At 35.3% G+C, this 22,018-nt stretch overlaps 2 protein-coding genes, 1 non-coding gene and 1 pseudogene across 5 annotated transcripts; 1 reads left to right on the forward strand and 3 right to left on the reverse strand.

Annotated features, from left to right (window-relative positions):
- Nucleotides 1-63: 63 nt before the first annotated feature.
- LOC137743520 (protein EARLY FLOWERING 4) lies at nucleotides 64-4,707 on the reverse strand. Of its 3 annotated transcripts, none has more exons than XR_015953770.1 (3): nucleotides 1,677-2,334; nucleotides 1,484-1,530; nucleotides 64-696 (listed from the first exon to the last, which is right to left on the reverse strand). XR_015953770.1 is itself a non-coding variant. In XM_088680663.1 (2 exons), exon 2 carries the CDS (start codon nucleotides 2,125-2,127, stop codon nucleotides 1,690-1,692), a length of 438 nt encoding a protein of 145 aa, XP_088536789.1. In that variant the 5' UTR covers nucleotides 2,128-4,295; nucleotides 4,428-4,707; the 3' UTR covers nucleotides 1,461-1,689. The 3 variants fall into 3 exon arrangements, 1 of the variants encoding a protein (XP_088536789.1); XR_015953771.1 differs by lacking the exon at nucleotides 64-696 and adding an exon at nucleotides 894-1,333; XM_088680663.1 differs by lacking the exon at nucleotides 64-696 and adding an exon at nucleotides 4,428-4,707 and having other exon boundaries at nucleotides 1,461-4,295.
- LOC137743965 (U6atac minor spliceosomal RNA) lies at nucleotides 3,703-3,831 on the forward strand. Its single transcript, XR_011069570.1, has one exon. It is a non-coding gene; the product is annotated as a U6atac minor spliceosomal RNA (small nuclear RNA).
- A 3,371-nt stretch (nucleotides 4,708-8,078) lies between the features above and the next one.
- On the reverse strand, nucleotides 8,079-10,044 carry LOC137741621 (putative 2-oxoglutarate-dependent dioxygenase AOP1). The gene is made up of 3 exons (XM_068481316.2): nucleotides 9,625-10,044; nucleotides 8,698-9,025; nucleotides 8,079-8,489 (listed from the first exon to the last, which is right to left on the reverse strand). Exons 1-3 carry the CDS (start codon nucleotides 9,999-10,001, stop codon nucleotides 8,241-8,243), a joined length of 954 nt encoding a protein of 317 aa, XP_068337417.2. The 5' UTR covers nucleotides 10,002-10,044; the 3' UTR covers nucleotides 8,079-8,240.
- Nucleotides 10,045-19,489: 9,445 nt separating this feature from the next.
- LOC137741637 (stemmadenine O-acetyltransferase-like) lies at nucleotides 19,490-20,914 on the reverse strand (annotated as a pseudogene).
- Nucleotides 20,915-22,018: the final 1,104 nt, after the last annotated feature.

A 22,018-nucleotide genomic window follows, 5' to 3' on the forward strand; every position in this document is an offset into this window, starting at 1 on the left:
ATATAAGATGTTTCTTTGATTTCTTCTTGTTATTGAGTTAATTCCTGAGCGAATTCGTTATGATTGGTTAAGCACAGAAACTCATTGGCATTACAATGAAAGAATCCATGGCGGTAAACATTCCGCCAGAGCCAAAAAAGCTCGACCACAATGTTTGATTGGAAAAGTTTAATCACGTAAATGTAGAATCCAAAGGACAAATAAGTGCTTGCATCATTATGAAGAGCAAAATGAAATCATTACATTCCCTACAACATTCAAAGACGTCTCATAACAGGACCACCACGTCGCTTGAGACAATCCATGTTCGTTGCACCAAGGCACATCTGTTCCTGCAGCATTCCGACATCCAAGCACATTTGTCATTGTACCATGCCGTTGCTAGTGTCCTTTGAGGTTGCTTGGAATTGAAGTTTCAAATTACCTTCCGTGGCCTTTCTTAAATCAACTCATCCTGATTTGAGCACTGTCTGATTGTTAATCTAACAATGTGGAACAATCCTGTCATCATCATGACCTGCACTGTTGTTGAGTCCATCTAATCCAAAGCAATCCCAATTTAAGACGCGTGAACACCACATCTTACGCCTGTATTTCCATGTACTTGTTAACGAATCGCTGCTAGTTACCAGTCATAACCTACTCTACTACCTACATCTGCCCAACACTGAGAATCACCGATTTGTCCCTAATTCCCTATACGCGAGAAGTTACCAAAACAAGATTAAGAAAATCATTAGTGGTCTTCTCACAAACTTCTCCATACTTCAAAATAAGGCCGAGTTATCAATGTAAAACCTAGAGAATTAGGGACGAAGGAGATTAAAGAGACGCAATGCAACACTCTGAAGGCATATGGATGACACGATAACTGATCTCACCAAAGCGAACAATATCTCAAAGCACATTATAATAAAATTTCACCAGTACAGAACTACACCCATCTTTAGTTTCTTATGCACCCAACATGTAGGGTATTAACTTTAACCGCTTTCATCTCCAATTTAAAGCCTAGATCAAGAGGGACATAGTTACATAAGAAACAAACAACTTAGGACTGATCATCATACTATTCTGCTAACTCATTTCGGATGAGAAAGCATTGAAGGATAACGAAAAATACGACATAAAAAAATTGGATCTTTTTTGTAGACTAAGCTATGTTCATAGGATCATTATTCCATAAAAACATTATAAACCGATATAATATCGCTATAAACAATGGGTTAGGAAAGTTAAACCCAGTATCTGACCAACTGGCTTGGACACGAGAACCCTCGTGCTCGCCCATCCTGTCTTGACCTCACTAGTTGCATAACGTGAAGGAGCCATCCTACTCAATTGCCAACAGTGCAATTGTACAGAACAAAGCAATTGAAACGCAATGCACAATCCATCCACATTACAACAAAGGAATTAAAATGCTGACAGTTAAAAAAAAAAGAGTACAACAAGGTGAATTTAAACAGGAGAACATAAATACCTTGTAATATCTGCGGGTCGAAGACAAGCAATCCCGCAGCCTTCATCCTTTTACAACAAATACCAAACAAACACTGAATTAAGAAAAGGTTTTCGACATTTCACAACATTACCAAACATTAATGTCTACAACAATGCAGGCATTTCATCAAACAGTTTACAGGCAGACTCTCAAACACAAACAGAACACTCACAACGTCATCGAAATCACTGCGATTCAACGCCCGAATTCACCGGATCCAATTTCCGATCCCCTGTCTCGCCGCTGTCGTTGTCGTTCTTGGCGGGGGTTATGGCGGCGCGGTGCTGGTGGACAATGCCGGAGAAATTGGCCGACAAATCGGAGTAAATCGAGATGACTTTGGAGATATTGGAGTTGATCTCGCGGATTAAGGAAACGTTTCTGGTGAGGTTGTCGGGGGCTCTGGACTGGTGGTTGTCGTTGGCCTGCTGGATCAAGGCGCGGTTCTGATCCAGTACGGACTGGACCTGCATAAAGCTCTTGCTCAGCGCCTCCCAGACCTCCACGTCGACCTCCTGATCCAATTCATCGTCGCTGCGTTTGCTCCGCTCCTCATCCGCGCTCAGGCGGCGCTTGCGGGTTTTGTGGCGGTGGATGTTGGTTCTGGTGGCGTCGTCGTCCATGGCCGTCAACTTTCATCAAAGACGACGGTTTTCAAGTGTGGGCATTCATTTATACACGATGATCAACCACTTTTTGGATTTATTTTTCCTCAGATTTTGTGTGTGGCTTTTTGAAGAAAACAAATGAAGAAATGTTAGGACAGGAAATGAATGGAATTTTGATCATTTGACCCGCCGACTTGTGAAGTGGCGGTTTTGGGGGGTTTCGTCGGTTGACTGAGTGCAAGTGATTAAAAATAAAAAAAATTAATGAAAATGTTTTGAAATTTTTTGAGGTTAACGATGATAAGGATAAAATAAAGGGTAAAATGAATAATACCAAGATTAACTTTTTAGTGTAAAAATATAATTTTTCGTTTAAGTAAACAGTACCGGAAGCTTTCGTTAAAGTTCTCTAAAAATAATTCGTAACAATTTTAAGATTTTTTTGGTTGTGTAATATTTTTTGTTTCTTTGAAAAATATTTTTCTAATACATACCATATCAACGGATGAGAGAATGAGTTAAGCTTTACAATGATCTAATCATAATAAATTAGTTCAAATTTGTCTTGGAGATAATTGAATTTACCTCTCACTCGCAAGTGAAAAAGTTTATCACTAGAATTTAGTACAAGTGACTTTTTTGGAAAATAAATAACGCACCCCTTTTAGTTTTTACGCTCTCATATGCTCCATGTTTAATGTTATCTGTTGTTTTCAATTTATTCAATACTACATGAAGCCACATACTACGTGTGTTTAAATATAAAAGAGAGAAGTTGGGGAGAAACGTGAGAGAGAGAAGGAAAATATAGTTTTGTTAATATGTAGTTTAGATGATGGTTTGGAATAAAAATGGAGTGTGAGAAACTAAAAATGGTGTGTGAAAATCAACTCGTTATGCCTTTACGTTGTAAGAAATTTTCACAAACACCTTCCAAACAAAAAATTTTGCATTGTGCACACGATTACATTTTCACCATTTCAAAACCCTTAGACGACAAGATAAAAATTATGTGGACTACACAAGGTTCTAAAAGACGCTAAGCGCTAGTCGGGCCGCATGCTAGGGCTAGCATCTAGACGGTTAGGCATGCGCTTAGGCGGATTTAAGTAAATCTATTATATTTCGTGTAAATAAGTGTATGTTTATACTTAAAATATATATAATTTCATCATAAACTACAAAATAGAATGACATATATATTATGAAGTATTGAAACATAATAAAAACATGGAGAACAAGTATATAATGTGTATTCATTTAAGTATTCAACATGTCTTTACAATTTATTGAAAAAAAAAATAATGCAAAATGAAAGTGATATCTTTTTTGTCTAAGTGAGTCGCAATCTAATTGGGTGCCTAGGCGGATTTGTGCGGGCTAGGCGGTCTAGCCCGATACCTCAACAGGTCTAGGCACCCTTTCTTAAATTTCAAACGTTTAGACATTAATCAGGGCAGTGACCAATGACTACAACTTGTCTTCGAAAAAGCGGATGATACACATACACCCTACCAGCTTCAATTATAGTAAGCTTTACAGAATTCTAAACAGTTACATGACAGAATTTTTCAAAGTTAATTGTTTGATGTGTTCATAGAAAGGAGAGATGGTTGGCATCTCCCCTGACAGGGACGGTAACAGCTTCCGAGCTTACCTGTTACCACACATCCGGTTAAGGCTACCCAACCTTGTGGTGGATCTATAACCCAATTTTGTAGCCAAAAAAAAAAAAAAAAAAGTAAATTGTTTGACGGAGTTTTGCTGCAAAAAATAAGATACAAAACTTTATCTAGCTAGTTTGGCTCGGTTTGATTTTTCATAAAGAAGGTCATCTTTCTTGCATCCCTACTCCAAATTTCTCTAGCTTAGTTTGATTCAAGCAAAAAGGGTACATCGATGCCCAGTGCATAGTTAACCTCTTGCAGCAGAACTGATCGAGGGCTTTCGTAATAAGTTTAGAGTTTGAGCACAAGCTTTTGTACTAATGCTCCAAAACATGATTTCCCTTGACGTCAAGCTGGATAGCTTGTTAAACTTTGCTTTGTTGATCTCCCGTACGGAGAACACAGCCTAATGGGAATTTGCAGATGTGGAAGATATTCTCCAGTATGCATAACAGTCTGATCTGCAGTGAGATCAGGCCAGCAAAAGCCATCTGCTTCAGCTGGCCTATTAGTGACCTGTTATTGAGAAGCACAAATTGTTAGTTCGTCTCAAGAACAGAAACTGTGAATGATACTATCAGATCCATTTGAAGGAAGGGATGAGATGGTGAAGTGCTTAAAAGAATGGTTAAAGATAGATATATATACCTCTGGTAAATCAAAGATTCGATGCTTAAATACCGTCACGATCAGCTTCATCTTCATCCTTATCTTGGTTTTCTGAAGCTACCCCAGACATCTCTTCAGAACTAGGTTTCGTTTGTGCATGTATCACCTCAATGTGGGTCAATTTATAAGACTGAATGTAGGGTTAGGTTTCTGGAATTCTCCTCTGGTCCAAGTCATCTTTCCTGTACTTATTAGACAAGTATCTATGTGTGTATATTTCTTTCCATTTTGTTTTTATTTTATTATTGCCGTTTTGGCAAGTAATCTTGCTATTTCATGAAAAAAATCTAAAAGAACAAAATGGAAAGAAAAAAATGAAGTACCCACACGCATATTTGTCCAATAAATACAAGAGGATGACCTGGATTAGATAAGAATACCAAAAACCTACCTCTCTTTGGACTATTTATTAAAAAAATTCCTCCGGATTTCCAAGTTTAGGCCTCTCCAATATGGGAAAGGAAGTTATTTTTTAGAGGAACTCTCTTTTCCTGCATACTAAACACAATCTTTATTTATTTTTTTTTTTTAATAAGGAGGACAATTGGTGGCAAAGCTACAGTTATCCACAAGGGGGCTGGAAAGACTCACATAGGCATTTCAGTCTCTTCCCTGGCCACAAGTCTGGTTTCCACACCAGCAGCAGATTTCGAACCTGAGACCTTTAGTTTTTAATTTGAAGGAAGCCTCATAATTCGTCACTTACCACTGAGCCACCAGCTCGTGGTTTATTAAACACAATGTTAGATGGAAAGAAAAGATAACTTGTACAACGCGCGAGTAAAATAAGTCTCTCACTTCTTATATGCAAATGACCATGCACGTAGTCATTCCCTCTTTTCCTACGTACTAAAAGCAAACAATAAAATTACATGCGTAGACATTTTTTCACATAAATTAACAATGTATTATCAACTAAGTCACTGAGGACACCAAGTTTTTCTCTTGAGGCCGATATAATTAATCAATATTGCATTTCTTTCATTCTTGGCTAACTTAATTATATAAATTTGATTTACTTAATATTACCCTTAAAAGCATATTTGGCATAGCGTAGGTACGCCAGTAGACGTGCATGTATCACCTCAATTTGTGTCAATTTTAAGACTGAATTTAGTTAGGTTTCTGGAATTCTCCTCGGGTCCAAGTAATCTTTTCATTGTGAGCGTAGGGTTTATCCTACTGTATTTGTTTTTATTTTATTGGATTTCTTATTACCGTTTTTGGCAAGTAACATTGATATTTCATCTGACTAATAATTTGGGGGAAGGGAACATTTACTTTTATTCCTTTTATGAGTAGGGAAACTTTATACCTTCAAATTCATTGCATCTTTTCAACTAAAAATTTTAGTCTTGGAAGGAAAGAAAAAAATAACTTGTAAGCAGTGTTTAAAATATTAATATATGTGGAAATATCGATACGCAAATTCATGAAAATATCAATAGACATATCGATGTCGATATAGGTTGGCTTCAACAAAAATTACAGAGATTTGCAACGGGTTGGGTATATCAACTCATCTACATTTAGTCGAAATTAGAGAAAATTTTCACCAAAAGAGTTCAAAAGTTTGAAATCTACAATGGGTTTCGGCAATGTTGTAGTGAATCAGTAAATATCGTCGATATTCCTACAATGCCCTCACTTTAATAGAGAAGAACAATGAACAATTACCCAACAAAATAGGGACAAAATAGCAATTTTACATTTTTTATTGAATCTTCAAACACACGTTGTGTGTGGTTAATTATTTCTTTCTTTGTTTATGAAATTTTTTTTAGGGTAAATTACATTTTCATACCTCAAGTTTGGGGTCTATTTCAATTTCTTACAACATCTTCAAAACGTTTCACTTTCATACCTTAAGTACTATTTTATTTCAAAATAATACCTCCGTTACATTTTTCATTCATTGATCCGTTAAATGCTGACGTGGCTGCCACATATATGCCACGTGGCTGCCAAATGTCTTCCACGTGGCAAAAAAAATATTTTTTTAATATTTTTTTAAACATGAATTAAAAAAAAAAAAAGAAGAACTTGAAAACATAGAAACCCACCCCACCCCCACAACCCCTCTTCTCCCTCCCAAGCATCCTAACCACCTCCCTCTCCTCCACTCTCTTCACCTCCCCTCCCATCCAAAAACCCATCCCATCCCACCCAAAACCTGAATTTTCTACCTATAAATAAATAAATAATTGAAATACACAGCGACCCACATTCTGCAAGAAGAAGAAGAAGAAGAAGAAGAAGAAGAAGAAGAAGAAGAAGAAGAAGAAGAAGAAGAAGAAGAAGAAGAAGAAGAGGAGGAGGAAAAAAGAAAAAAAAAATTGAAACTATCCCTTCCCCCCCCCCCCCCCCTAACTAACCCACATCTACAAGAAGAAGAAGAAGAAGAAGAAGAAGAAGAGGAAGAGGGAGGAAGAAAGGGAAAAAAAAAAAAAAATTTGAAACTATCCCTCCCGTCTCCCCCGCCCCAACTAACCCACATATGCAACAACAACAAGAAGAAGAAGAAGAAGAGGAAGAGGGAGGAAGAAAGGAAAAAAAAAAAGAAAAAATTTGAAACTATCCCTCCGTCTCCACCCCCAACCCCCCACGCGAAGATGATTTCTGGGATTTTTTTTTTCCTCCTTCTCCTCCTCCTCTTTCTTCTTCTTCTTCTTCTTCTTCTTCTTCTTCTTCTTGTTGCAGGTTTAGGGATGTTGGGATGCTTGGGAGGGAGAAGAGGGGTTGCGGGGGTGGGGTGGGTTTCTGCGTTTTCAAGTTTTTTGTTTTTTTAAATTCATGTTTTGTTTTTGTTTTTTTTAATTTTTTTTTTTTTTTTTTTTTTTTTTTGCCACATGGAAGACATTTGGCAACCACGTCAGTATTTAACGCATCAATGGATGGAAAATGTAACGGATGTATTATTTTGAAATAAAATAGTACCTAAGGTATGAAAGTGAAATGTTTCGAAAATGTTGTAAGGAATTGAAATGGACCCCAAACCTGAGGTATGAAAATGTAATTTACCCTTTTTTTATTAAAAAATATGTACAATAAAACGTCTACAACGTCATAAAGTTAGGACCATACTAATTTTATAACTTTACATAGGTTATTACTTGATAGAGGTGGAATTAAAAATATTATTTATTTACTTAATTATCCTTAAGGAATGTTGAATTTCCTAAATAGGATTCTTAGGGTGCCAAGTGTTTTATTTCTTGCACATATATACTTTCTTCACTTGTACTCCAAGTTGTTGTTCCTTGAAGCCCGTTGTCCATGCTAATCAAGTGGATATTAATGTATACCTCTAAATCATCCAAATGAGCAACAAGTTGTCTACGCTTTAACTGAAGAAGAAATCATTGTTGTAATTAGGCAAGAAGGAGAATGTGATAATCTTGAGGATGACAGCGTGGAAGTGTTTAAGGTTTCATGCCAAAAAGTTGTAAACATGCTTGAGAAGTTAGAACATTTTGGTTTCAACAAGAAAGTGTCTATGTTGACAAAGTATTACATACCAGCAAGCTCAAAGAACTTTAGAAAAATATTTTAGTTCATCTTAAAAGCTTTTATATGTGATATTGCATATTTTTGTACTCATTGAAAATTATTACATTACCATAACCATAACATTACAAAGTGGGCATTCAACATATTTCCCACACACAACTTTCTTTATTCAATAGCAAAGAAACGGTCAAAGCGTGCAGTAGAGAAACTGCAGCAAGAAACGAAACGAAGACAACAAAGTAACAGTAAGGGTGCCTCTCTCTTCTCAGATCAAAAGAGATCTTAAACACCACAGTACGCTTTGATAGGATTCTTCGATTTCCGGGCCTCCTCATCAGTTTCATAGAAACGAAGGTAATCGAAATGACCAAATGGCTTATATTTTAAGGGGTGTTTGTCATCAACAAACTCTTCAGGTACCTGTACAACTCCATCACCTATATATGAGAATAATGCCAGTGAATATCTTGCTTTCTTCTCTTTCAGGACGACTTGATGCTCACAGGCGGATATTCGGTCGTTACTCCATGCCTACAAAATGAAAATAGAGAAAAAGAAAAAAAAGAAAGCAAAAGTGTGAGTTACGTTCCCTAGTGCAGTTTGCATTGTTCCCCTTACACCCAAGTTTGAATCCACTTCCCGTAAACTAATCAAGCAGTTTAGAATATCGTTTTGTAAAAGAACAAGTTGCAATACAACGATCTAAGCTAAAACGACATGGTATGTGAAAGTGACCCACCATGAATAAATCGGATGCCAACACTAGAAATGATGAAGGTGAAGAAGGTGCAGCCTCAATCCACTCGCCATCCTTTGTTTTGATCTGCAGGCCACCGACATCATTTTGGTGTAGTATGGATGTGAAATTCTTGTCCGTGTGAGGAATCAGTCCCAAATCAGTAGTCTCATTCGTAAGTTGTGATTTATAATTAATGCATCTAAGCTGGTAAGTGGTTGATGCCTTGTAAGAATCATAAAGCCTCCCCACACCATAAGCATCAAACACCATTCTTTTCACCATTTGATCCAATTCTACCACCACCTTTGAGAAGGAATGAACACTTTCACTAGTTCAAAGAACAAACATAATGTTAATTTTATATATTTATGCTCTTTTAATTACCATAGTTTTGAATAGTATATATACTATGCTTCTATTGTCAGAATTTAAATTCGGATAATTGATCAAGTTGATTCTTCACTAAATGTTTGATCTGAATCTAATCTGCTAGCATAAGTCTAGCGATATACAACTTGTTTGGGACTGCTTTTGTTAGAAGTAGTTATGCTCATCTAAATGCTTCTTCATGAATGACTTCCTGAAGAATCATTTGACAACTGTTTTTCAAAAAGCACTTCTCGAACTTGGAAACACGTAAATTTTTACGACAAATGTAATTAGGAGTGCTCTTTAGCATTCCTCAACAGGTCCATATATACGTGCATAAAAAAAAGGAAAACTTTGGACTGAGTAATCAATTGCTGAAAAGAGTAATAAGGAGATTACAAAGTTATATCATATTGATGTACCCATCATATGATAAGTGATTTATACAACCAACATGAGATAAACTCATTAATTGACGTGACATGTATACATCACTTAGCACATTAGATGATACACCAATGTGGTACAAACATGTAGTCTCTCTAGCATTTTCCTTACCGAAAACGGTCATTTCCTGCTGGCCACATGATATTTGTGAAGCGTTGAGCTCCTTCTAAGGATGCTGGATCTTGAATGCCCAAGGTCTCATAGCGAGGATTGAGTGGAAGTTGGCCAAAATAGTTGTGGAAAGGCCTATCACTGGCCTTCTGCATTTTAGTTTCTAATGGAAGATCACAAAGATCTTTTATCGCAGAAAAGATGGAGTTGTGAATTTCCAAAGTAGCTTTATTGTAAACAGCTTCAAAGCAGCTGTACTCTTCTAGTGCATGCTGGACTTGTTTGCATGCCAAGAGCCATGCATCTGTTCCAGGCTTCAAGTTTTCATCGGATAAGTCTACAACAGGAACCACCTTAGGCTGAGTTTTCGATATCATCGTCTCACTTGAACTATATCGATTTTAGCTAGGGTTTGGGAAATTACTGCACTGATATATCTTTGTAAATAAAGATATGATGAATACTTGAACATTTCAGACAAATATATAGCCATATGATGTTTGTTTTGTTTAGATGATTTGACAAATGCTTAATTATTCGTCAAACTTAGACTGCTCAGAAACCAAAATGTTAAACACAGAATTAAAACCATAATTTAATTCCTCACCTGTGGCCGCTTAGTAGTTAGTACTACAATCTTATATTTACTTGTAAATAAGAGGTTTTAGGTTTGATACTTACAAGCGAGAGGTTTTTTGTTCGATGCTCACCAAACAATGAGCTAAGGGGAAATGAGTGGGCTTAGGCTCACAATGGATTAGCAATAACTTGATTTAAACTTGCAAAATCGAACTTAAAATCTCACACTTACAAATGAAGAGAAATATCACTTGATCCTAATACTAAGTGACGCCACTCTGCATTTTAAAACCATAATTAAATAATAAAAAAATATCACTACTAGAAAATAGGGCTGACCCTAAAAAACATTGTGTGACGAACAAGGCCTACCGAAGTCCAATACTAAGCCCAAAATGGATAAAAAAACAAATATATATATATATATATATATATATATATATATATATATTGATATAGTTTTTGCACCCGCATTCTTCTCTTCGTCTTCCGGTCTTAATTGCCGCTTCGAAATTCTCGAGTTCCAGAATTCAAGTCGAACACGGAACACCCAATTTGCATTCAAACATGGAATATCCAGCACAGTGGCGATGCCAGACGTCCCTTTCATTCCACCTGCAGCGGTAACGATCTGGAATTTCAGGCCAAACCCTCTTTTTTTCTTTCATTCTTATCAATTTTTAATATATGTTGGAATATATGTTAGTGCTTTCTATGATATATTAGGGCTGGGCACGAGTTAGGCCAGGTCCAAAATGAATGGGACCGAACTGGACCGATTTAAAAATAAAACGAAGTGGGGCGGATCTGGTAATAGAAATTTGAAAACGGAATCCGGATCTAACCCAGCCCATTTCAAACGGGCCGATTCCTACGGGTCCACGGGTCTATTTTGGTTTTTTTTTTTTTTTCTTTCAGAATAGAAACTATCTGACTGAGCTTCAAAATTAGATGGGTTTCATATCCATAACTTGATCTCTCTTAAAAAACAATCTAACAATCATGATGATTAAAGAAAATAATAGATCTAGAGAGAGAGGTTCGGGGTTAATTTAGGTGGAGATGTAGTGTAGTACAATAAATTTAGTACTGATTTGCGAACTATGGTATTGATCAAAATTTGAATAAACCCAGAAAGCATTTGGCATAAAACAATTCACAAAAAACCCAGAAAGTGTTGCTTTGGACCAATCAACCGTGGAGATGTCCCATAGAAAGTATTTTGCATAAAATCCAAAAAGAGCTTCGCATCTACAAAATCCCATAGAGAAGCAATTCCCACCCAGGCAGAAAAGCAAACCCAAATTCCAATCGAGTAGAGAGGCACTGAGGGAGGGAGTCGACGTCGAACCACCGACGAACAATTCCCACTCACAACGACAACGAACGGTGGATGGTGTGTGAATTATGGAAAGAGAGATCAAGAAACTGAGAGAGACCCGTGTGAATTGTGATTTTGTGATATGTGTGGAAAATGGGTGTGGACGGTGGAGATTAATTCAATAAAAAGTTGGAGTGTTGATACGGTCCGGGTCGGGGACCCGTGTCCTCAAATATTTGGACCAGTAGGAAATTAGAGGTTTTAAGTTCGATACTTATAAGCGAGAGGTTTTAAGATCTATTCTTACCAAATAATGGACTATGGGGAAGGAGAGTGGACTTAGCCTTACAATTGGCTAGCAATAACGTGGTTCAAACTCGTATTTGGCAAGAATCATACTTAAAACCTCTCACTTACAAGTGAAGAGAAATATTGTTAAACCTTAATACTAGGTGGCACCAGCCTACATTTTAAAACCATAAATTAAATAAAAAAAATTATCACAACCAGAAAATAGGACATACCCTAAAAAGCATTGCCTGACGTACAGGGCCGACCCAAGACCAATACTAACAGGTCCCTGTCCAGAGCCTAAAATGGATAAAAAAAAAAAAATATTATTTTGATACAGTCTGCACACCCACATTCTTCTCTTCGTCTTCCGGAATTGCCGCTTCGAAATTCTAGTTCCAGTATTCAAGTCAAACACGGAACACCCAATTTGCATTCAAACATGGAATATCCAGCACGGTGGCGATGCCAGACGTCCCTTTCATTCCACCTGCAGCGGTAACAATCTGGAATTTCAGGTCAAACCCATTTTTTTTCTTTCAGTTTTATCGATTTTTAATATATGCTAGTGCTTTCTATGATATATAATATATGTTTGAAAAAAAAAAGAAAAAAAATTAAAAAAAATATATATATAATATATGTTAGTCAGTTAGTGCTTTTTATAATATATGATATATATTGGAATTATAATTTTTATTAGAAATTTTTGTTATACTGTGTGTAAGTAATTTTTGTAACAAATTATTAAAGCCATGTCTACGAGAAACAACTCTATAATAATATGAAGAAAAAAAACGAAAAGGATAACGAAATTTCTGAAAGTTTAAGAGAATCTCTTAATAATTTTTTTTTTCCCAAAAAGAATGAGACATTTGTAAATTTGATAGAAAATGATGTTATGCAGATTCACAAAAACACACGCAATTGTCAAAGAATTCCAAATGAGAATCAAGAAAGAGATATAGCATTGGAAACAAGTAATAATTAGAATTATTGTTGTTGTGAAATGGCTTGTCATCTGTAATTTAGCGTTTCGTGGAACAAATGAAAGACCTTATGAAGTCTCTAATAGCAACTTCTTAGGTTTACGTGAAATAATTGCAGAGTTTTATCTAATAATGCAAAAGCTAAAAGAATATCAACAAATTTTTCACAAAATGACTAAAATAATTTACGGTTGACAAACTCATGAACGACTTCTAACAATTTTTCACTATCAATGACCAAAATGAGGAGTTATGTCAATCTCAATGATCATTTTGGCTTAAAAGCCGCATATCTTTGGGTATTCGAGAAATAAAGTTATTGTATTCTTTCCAATTTTTTCTTGAAATAAAAAGAGAATACATGGTAACTCGCCTTTTGATTTTATATTAAGTGTGGAAAATAAATGTATATGCTTTTAATAGTTTAGTCTCAAGCTTTAATATTAAACTTAAAGTGAATGACAACTAATCTTTGATTATTAGGTATTCAAAAAAATGGGGCTTCATGTGACGTTGTGGAAGAGGAAAGACTTGAAAGAAAAACTTGTAACACCACGCTTACAAAGGGTGATACTATAAAGACTAAATTTATAGATAAAATTTACAAATTAAATGATGTGTTACTAGTAATGTCACTTCGATTCCAACACTTTTTGACTCAACTTACCTATAACAAAAAACCCTTTTTGGGAGAACTCTTGCTCACAAGCAGCCAGAGCAGTCGCTGGAAGAACAGGAAGACTTGGTAGGGAATACTCTGCCTAGTGTCATTTCTTGTGGCCCATAGACCGCATGTAACACAGTTGGATAGCTCCCTCTAAACCATGTTTCAGTGTTCTGTTTTACTTCCCGTCGTCAAATCCGCCAAATTTGGTCAAAATGCGTTTTGATGAGGTAAAGTGGATTTTGCACACTTCAAGGGACAAATACAAGCAAAACAGAAAATAAGAAGGGAAATTTTATTTGAACTCATATAACATTTTTCTACATCAACTTACTTTCTTCATTCATATTGTTTTTTATTAAATAATTAATATCTCTTTAAACTCAAATTTATTACCTAAACTACCCTCTCAAACCCAATTCAAAATGTAAAATTATATTTACACTCATTCTCTTTATAAAATAACATTTCTAATTGAAAGTTTTTTTTTTCAAGAAGGCATCTTTTGCCCCCTATAATTGCATTTGCCGGATAGAACTAGCATTTCCATGGTTGCTTTTATTTTTTTTATTTTTTTATTTTGGCTACCACAACCCATCCATGGACACGGGATCCAAAAATCATTCCATAGACTTGAATTGGCCAAGAGAATGTTATGCAAGCTCCAATTCAGTCCTTTTTAAATCGAGCATGTTCATGTACTTTTTAAGAAACTTTGAAGTGACATAGGGCTGGGTGTTTTGTTGCTATGTTAATAAACAAATTAAAGCTATTTCGAATAAAAAAAGATGCAAGACATGCCACCCGCTAGTTCGTGGCTAAGGTTGAACAATCTTTATTTGCACAAAGAATCAAGTTTTATGTCTTTGCAGTATTAATCAAAAGTCCTTGTACTGGTGTTTTGGGGCACATACAGATGACATAGAGAAACAAATACAATATAATATAAAAAGTATGAAATTTAATCCAAAGAAGAAGTAAACAAACAAAATATTCATATATCGAGTTATATCTTAGTTGGAGGATTAAAAACTTCAAAATCACCATCCATCAATAGAAAAGCTTGTTTTTCTCTATCAGAGCTATTAGGGTTTTAGTCGGAATGAATGTAGGATAAACAAAGAGTGATGCTAGGGTTTAGTTATAGTATGTGGGTCTATTGATAAATTTGATTTTTATTATTAATTTCATTTTGTACTTAATAGTAATTATATAATAGAGTAAAATAGACAATTAATATTTAAAATTTAAATTAGGTGTCGAAAAAAGTTAGATGAATTTAAATAAAATTTCTCAAACAAGAAAGAGAAGCAAACGACGATGTATGTTATGACCGAACGGTTTCGGTTTCATTTTCAGGTCATTGTCAACTAAGTTAAGTTTTACACGGTTTTCTACACACAGTAAGTACAACAATTCACCTTGAGCTGAGCTAGTTTCTTCAACAAAGGCGCTGGATAATTTTGAAACCTAGAGAAAAGAGATGAATATGGACATTTGTAAGCCTGGCCTCCGACACGACAGGCGACTACACTAAACAATAACTATCAATTGACTGAGAAAATCAAGAGATTTTTCAGTGTAACTAAAACAGGAGGTGTTACTATATCAATAATGAGATATGTGTGCTAAAAAGTTAATAACTTAAAAAAGATAATTTCTCACCACTTATATAAAAACACATGGTATATCATCCATTTTCCCGTCACAATGAAAAATTTCTCGAGAAAATTGACTAGAAACATAATTTGTGATGGATTTTACAAGAAATTTTTCATTGTAACCGGAATATGGGTGGTACACCACTTATTTTTATAGAAGTGGTGAAAATTTTTATTTTTTAAGTTATTAACATTTTAACATACATATCTTATAATTTATATAATAACACATGATGTATTATTACGTATACCGATTACACTATTTCTCATGTTTTACAAGCCATGCTAAGGGAATCCGACACGACGTTAAGGCAATACATTTAGGCAAACTTTGTCAATTGTCATTTTAAATATTTTTATATTTTCCTTTCGGTGTTGCATTGAGCAACTTTGTCATCTTATATCAATGAAACAATATTTTCTAATATTTGTTGTACTTCATTTCTTTTATACTCTGCATGGATTTGAATTTTTTTCTAAAATATTTTATTTCAACTTTTAACAGCGAAATATGTTATTGACCTGTCCCTTATTTGTTTTTAATTGAAATCTTACACGGATATCTAAGTAACCTAAGCTAATGTAAAAATTAATTGTATTGTTTTTTCTTTCTTTCAATTTTCTGATTCTACCTTCAAAAAAAAAAAAAAACTGATGTAAAACTCGAAGAGGCATTGATAATTTGTCCTGTAATTGGATTACAAATTGTTTTATTTATTTGTTTTTTAAGTTAAAGTTTTTCATTTGTTTTATTTATTTATTGAATTTGTAATTCTCTAAGCGTTTGACAAAGTAAGACCATCTCCAAATGAGATGTCAAATAGGATTAAAAGATATTTAAGTATTCATCAATCGATATGCCATATATGATGTGGCATGTGAGTCATTTGACTCATTACTTTCTAGCTGCCTTTTTTTTTACAACAAACAAAGAAGGAGTCAAATACATTTAATTTAATTTTTAATGCATGGGTCTCATTAACAACCAATAGAATAAAAACTAAAACTAATTTTGATTATTTTTTAATAGTTAATGTAACTCTAGGCCCAATAAAATAATAAAATAAATATTTAACTCATCCATTGAAAAAGAAAAAAAAATTTACCATTTGTATTCAATTTGTCACATTAGCCATCAAATAAAATTTTGACATAATATATTTGACATCTCCTTTGAAAATGCTCTAAGATTTGGGATTGCTCTCTCTCAATACCCACGTCAACTTTGTTGGGGTTTCCACAGGCCCCCAAAACCTATTCTTTTACCAAGCAAGTAATTTGTTGGTTTTCTATGACGGTTTCCCTTGAATTTTGATTTCATGTTTAGAGCAATGATGAGTTGGTTTCCCTTTCTTTTTTTTCTCTTGACTAACTGAACTACGAGCTCTTTTACAATGTTCCATGTATTAACCTAAGAAAACTATGAAGAACAATGGATTGCATAATTGATGAGAACGAAGAAGACTAGAGAGATTCAAAGAGAGAAGAGAAAGAGAGATTGTATTAATTACTTTTAGAAAGTATTACAATATATCACAAATGAAAGACCTATCACCTCTTCTATATCCACAAATGATAATTACAACAATACCGTTCTAACCTTATTAACTAATTCATTCACTAGATAATGTCACATGACATTTCTGTTATATCAGTTATTACCATGGACTTTGTTTCTTTTATCTTTGATCATTTGTACTTATTGTTCAGGTGATTATTTTTTAGGTATATCAATCAAGGATTTGGATCCTCTCCTGAGCTAATGGAGAGGATTCTCTTGACCCATCATCGTGGACCGTTGGATTTTTATTCAATGGTTACAATTATTATAATTTTAAAGGGACTCCCTATTTGTAGTCGTTGGATAAAAATTTAATGGTCCACGATGATGGATCAGGAGAATCCTCTCCATTAGCTTAGGAGAGGATCCAAATCCTCTCAATCAGTTCTCTAGGTCTGACTGCCCACACAATAAAATATTTATTTTTTGACTTGGAATTCAGTACATGCATTGCTACTCATTTTTCTATACTTTTTTAGATCTTATAAATCCTGTGTCCTTTTATGCATTTTTTTTCTCTTAATTTACAATTCATCAGAATAAAGGTTTATATTTCCATTTACAATAGGATGAAAACAATCACATTATTTGCAGGTTAAGAATTGTGCTAGAAGAGTTTCTTGTGATCAACTTAATAAAATTGTGAGATGAGCAATTCGGAAAGTCTACTTCCTTCTATATATGTCAATTTTAATTATTGATGAGCAATTGAAAATTTATTTTTTCTCCTTGTGGCACACTTAAATTGGTGGATTAACATATGTTTGTTTTTAACATATCTTATTAAATGCATATGAGAATCGATTGAAGAAAGTATTCAATTTCTTTTAGCAATTAAGAAAACTGCTCCACAATAATTACATTTTATTTCCTCATCTTCACTTAAAATGTCATGATTTACATTAACAACTTCTATTTTTTTCAATTTGTAAACATAGAACATATGAGGAAACAAAAAACTCTGAAGTGTCGATCAACTTAGTTCGAAAATGCTGATTAGTATGTGTAAATAGGATTGTAAATATGGTTGTACATATATTTGTAAATAGAGTTGTAAACATAGTTTGTAAATATGTGTAAATAGAGTTGTGAACTCATAGCATCACGCAGGCGTCATTGCTTGTAAATACATGTTTCTAACTTTTTGTATTATTTTATATTTTATTACAAGCACACTTATCTACTTGATTCCAAAAACGAAAAACAAAAAAGTATTTTGGTCACCTGAATAATTTCCAGAAAGTACTTGGATCTAAATGGTGGAAAACTTGAATAATTGCAATAATGTAGCTTGGAAAATGTCAAGATGTTGAACTTAATTAGAGTATTTGCATGCGTGTTTATTATAATTATAATTTTCATTTCATTCATCATAATATATTTTGTTGTAAAAATTTAAATAAACTAATGTTTGTTGTACAATATATTTCAATGTGCTTTGTCTTCTTCATTTAGTTATATTAAATTCAATATAATATATTTTGGTACACACATTCGTACATATATTTCGGTACAAACATTTCGGTTTATTAATTAAATATTATACATTTTGGTACTAACATTTCGGCGGATACATTTCGGTGCATACATTTAGATACAATAATTAATATAATATATTTCAGTGCATAGATTTTGGTATATACAATTCGATACTAATATTTAGGTACATTAATTTTTTTTTTTTTTTTTTTTTTTTTTTTTTAAGGAAAGTCTATAGTATTGACTGCAAAAAGAGATTAATCAAATCTTGGGCAAGGAGGTCCTAAATAACATCAGAAGGCTTCTCAAACTAAACTAGTCCATTGCCAATTAAAATAGCAAACTTGGCCAATCTATGAGCAGCACCATTACATGTTTGAGGGGTGTGCAGGAACTCCGTAGTTCGTAGGGTGAAGAAGGCGCGCAACTTGAGTGACGTCTTGTGCTATAAGACCCATTGCAGACAGCCTCCCAGAGTGGGTTACAGATGGGAGCAACAGCTTGGGAGGAGTCACTCTCCACCACAACTTGGTGGACCCCGAGTTGATGTGCAAGCCTCGCACCCGCCAGCGCAGCAAATAACTCCACTTGAAGCACCGATCCCACTCCCACCTTCCCCCACCCAGATTTTCACCAAGCTTCGTAGCACCATCCACATTTACTTTAACCCAGCCCTCCGTGAGGAAGATTTTTCAATATGATCGGTATATATACGGAGATGGTACATCATGTATCATTAAATAAATTATGAGATATGTGTGCTAAAAAATTAATAACTTAAAAAATAAAATTTTCCGTCATTTCTATTAAAACACGTGATGTACCACTTATGTTCCTATTACAACTAAAAATTTCTCCCTCCGTTGGACCGCTCCACTTGATCCGATGAGATTGCCTAACTCCCTTGGGTGTGGAATTTGCTTCCTTGAAAGATTGAAGCCAACAAGTGGCCCTCCGAACCACCTCCATCACCTCACACATCAATAGACTATAATCAATATGTAATTTAACACTAGATTTTTATTAAATTTCAATCTTTTTTAAAGATTAAAAAAACAAAAAACAAAAAAACTTTCTTTAACTACGCACCTCATGAAGACTCATGTTAGCACTAACAATACTTTAATCACCCAAAAACTATGGTCGCCAGGTCATGGAATATCTAATACATTGAAACATTAACTTTTTATATTGCAGGAAAATAAAATATAGAACGAATGAGTTATAAACAATTTCATTAATGGAAGAAAAAGTGGAAGACATACTAAAACTTGAATAACACAAACGTTATTTATTTTATTTTATTTTATTTAGGGAAATTAATAACACACACATTAACATTTAATTTCCATAATTCATGAGCACCCGACCAGTTGGAGAAACATAAGAGAGCAACTGGCTATCACATTCGAATTTGGCCATGACCTTCTCCTCCAAGCTAACATATGCCTCTATTCCGTTACCCTCTTTGGTGTCCCTGAAAACCACTAAGTTATTGTAAACCAGTGCCGGTGACCCCACCCACGTAGGCCTCCCCCAACCAAAATCATTCTCATAGAGTGGAAACCCACAATGACTACTGAAGCCAAATAACGTAGCCGTGTCCTTACCTAGTTGCATCATATCTTGCAAGAGTTCGTCACCCTCTTGTAGTTTCTTGATACACTCGTTGTCAATCTTGTTTGTTTCTTCTCGTAGCTCCCCAAGCACCGTCCCGTCATCACATTCTTCATCATCGGAACTGTTGCTTAGAGTTTGCAACGGAGATGTCAATGTATTGTGAAAAATGTTCCCGAAAGAGTTTTGAGGCAGCGGTGGATCAAACCTGGGACGCAAGTTCACAGTCTGGACCACACGGTACAATTTATTCGTAGCGCAACCCTTTGCACCCGCCACAAATCGATTCCATATGAAAGCGGTTAAGGTCTCGACACGGGAAGGGCGTTTTGACGTAACATTTTTGGTATTCCGTTGGTATTTTGCTCGGAGGGTTTCTATTTCAGAAGCGTTGCAAATAAACCTCCGTGTTACCTTATCTTTGGTGAGTGGCATGCTACCACCTGATCCAAGGTTGAACTCGCGGTGGGGGGAAGAGTGCAGCTGACACAAATTGTGGAGGGTCTATATCGGCTTGATCTCCGCGTGCGGTGGCGGCCCAGGTGTTCGTGAACACGAATTGGACAACCCGTCAGCAAACTTGTGAGACACGCATTGGCCGATTGCAAACCCTCCGCACTGAAACATGTTGAGCTGGACCCCTCCGGGAATTTCGTTGTGGTAATTTTCGAGTTCAAATGGGAAGAACCTGTTGAGCTGAGCAAGGTTAGGGTTTCTGAGAACATCGGAAAGCGTACAGTTGCGCACTTGAGCTTCAACAAAGGGAATGCCGCCGTCGTTGCAATCGATGAATTTGTTGTCTTTCACTCGTCCGGCTAAAGGGTAGTAAAGGGTTAAGACTTGGGACAAGGACTGCTTGAGGTGGTTGGATATTACTGTAATTTTGGGTTGTGTGTGGCCATTGAACTCATAGAAGAAGAGCAGAGGGATATAGAGTGGGGGTTCTAATTGATCGAGAAAGGAGTATTGATATCGGCGAAGATGGTCGGGGGTTGGAGAAGATGGTTTGATAATCTCCTTGGAGATTTGTTTAACCTCAACGCTCATGATTATTTTTTTCTCCTGTTGAATTAATGAAGTCCCATTGTTTTGTTGTTGAACAAACTTATAGACAAAGGCAAGTGGTTGTTAAGCTATGGGCGGCCGGTAAAGCAAGTTCCGTTCTTTAGGATATTCGTTTTTTAACAAACAAGCACATGGTCAGTTTGATTTTAATTTTGGCTATGGTCACTGAGATTTGCATAACACATCATTTTGATCCCTGAGATTGAAAATTAATAGAAATGGTCCCTGAGATTGTCCATCATCTATTATTTTGGTCATTCCGTTAAAAAACTCCATTAAGTGTCCTGGAGCTCTTGGCCGAAAGTTTGAACAATTTTCAAAGCTTCATAACTCAATCATTTATTAACCAAATTCGACCCATAATATATCAAAATGAAGATAGGAAAGTGTAGAACAATATTATACCTATTTGGAAGCCTAATGGTTGGTGACGATGGCCGGAAAATAGCCTGAAAGGTGACTGGTCAGCTGAAAAACTGGAAAACTCTCCGGAAACTGGGTAAACTGTAAACATTCATAACTTCTTCAATACTCAACGAAATCGAGTGATTCAAATATAAAAATCATATTTCTCGACGAGAGGAAGAGAATGGTACCTTTCTCGACGAGAGGAAAAGAATGATACCTTTCTCGACGGCTAATTCGCCGTGATTTGGCCGAAAAACGGCTCAAAACAGGCTGTCTTGGCCTTGAATTAGCCACTTTCAAGCCTAAGGTGGTTCCCGTTGTAGACTTATCCAATGAAAACTTGAAGCCTGGAACAGATGCATGGCTCTTGGCATGCAAACAAGTCCAGCATGCACTAGAAGAGTACAGCTGCTTTGAAGCTGTTTACAGTAAAGCTACTTTGGAAATTCACAACTCCATTTTTTCTGCGACAAAAGATCTTTGTGATCTTCCATTAGAAACTAAAATGCAGAAGACCAGCGATAGGCCTTTCCACCTCTATTTTGGCCAACTTCTACTCAATCCTCGCTATGAGAACTTGGGCATTCAAGATCCAGCATCCTTAGAAGGAGCTCAACGCTTCACAAGTATCATGTGATCTGAATTTAAATTCTGACAACACAAACGTGGTTTAATAAAAAAATAAAAAATAAAAAATAAAAAATAAAAAAACTATGGTAAAATAGCATTGCAACACTTAGATATTTAAATTGCGTCTAA

Source organism: Pyrus communis, chromosome 11 (genome assembly GCF_041283825.1).
Source record: "Pyrus communis isolate YQ-2024b chromosome 11, ASM4128382v1, whole genome shotgun sequence".
Taxonomy (NCBI): Eukaryota; Viridiplantae; Streptophyta; class Magnoliopsida; order Rosales; family Rosaceae; genus Pyrus; species Pyrus communis.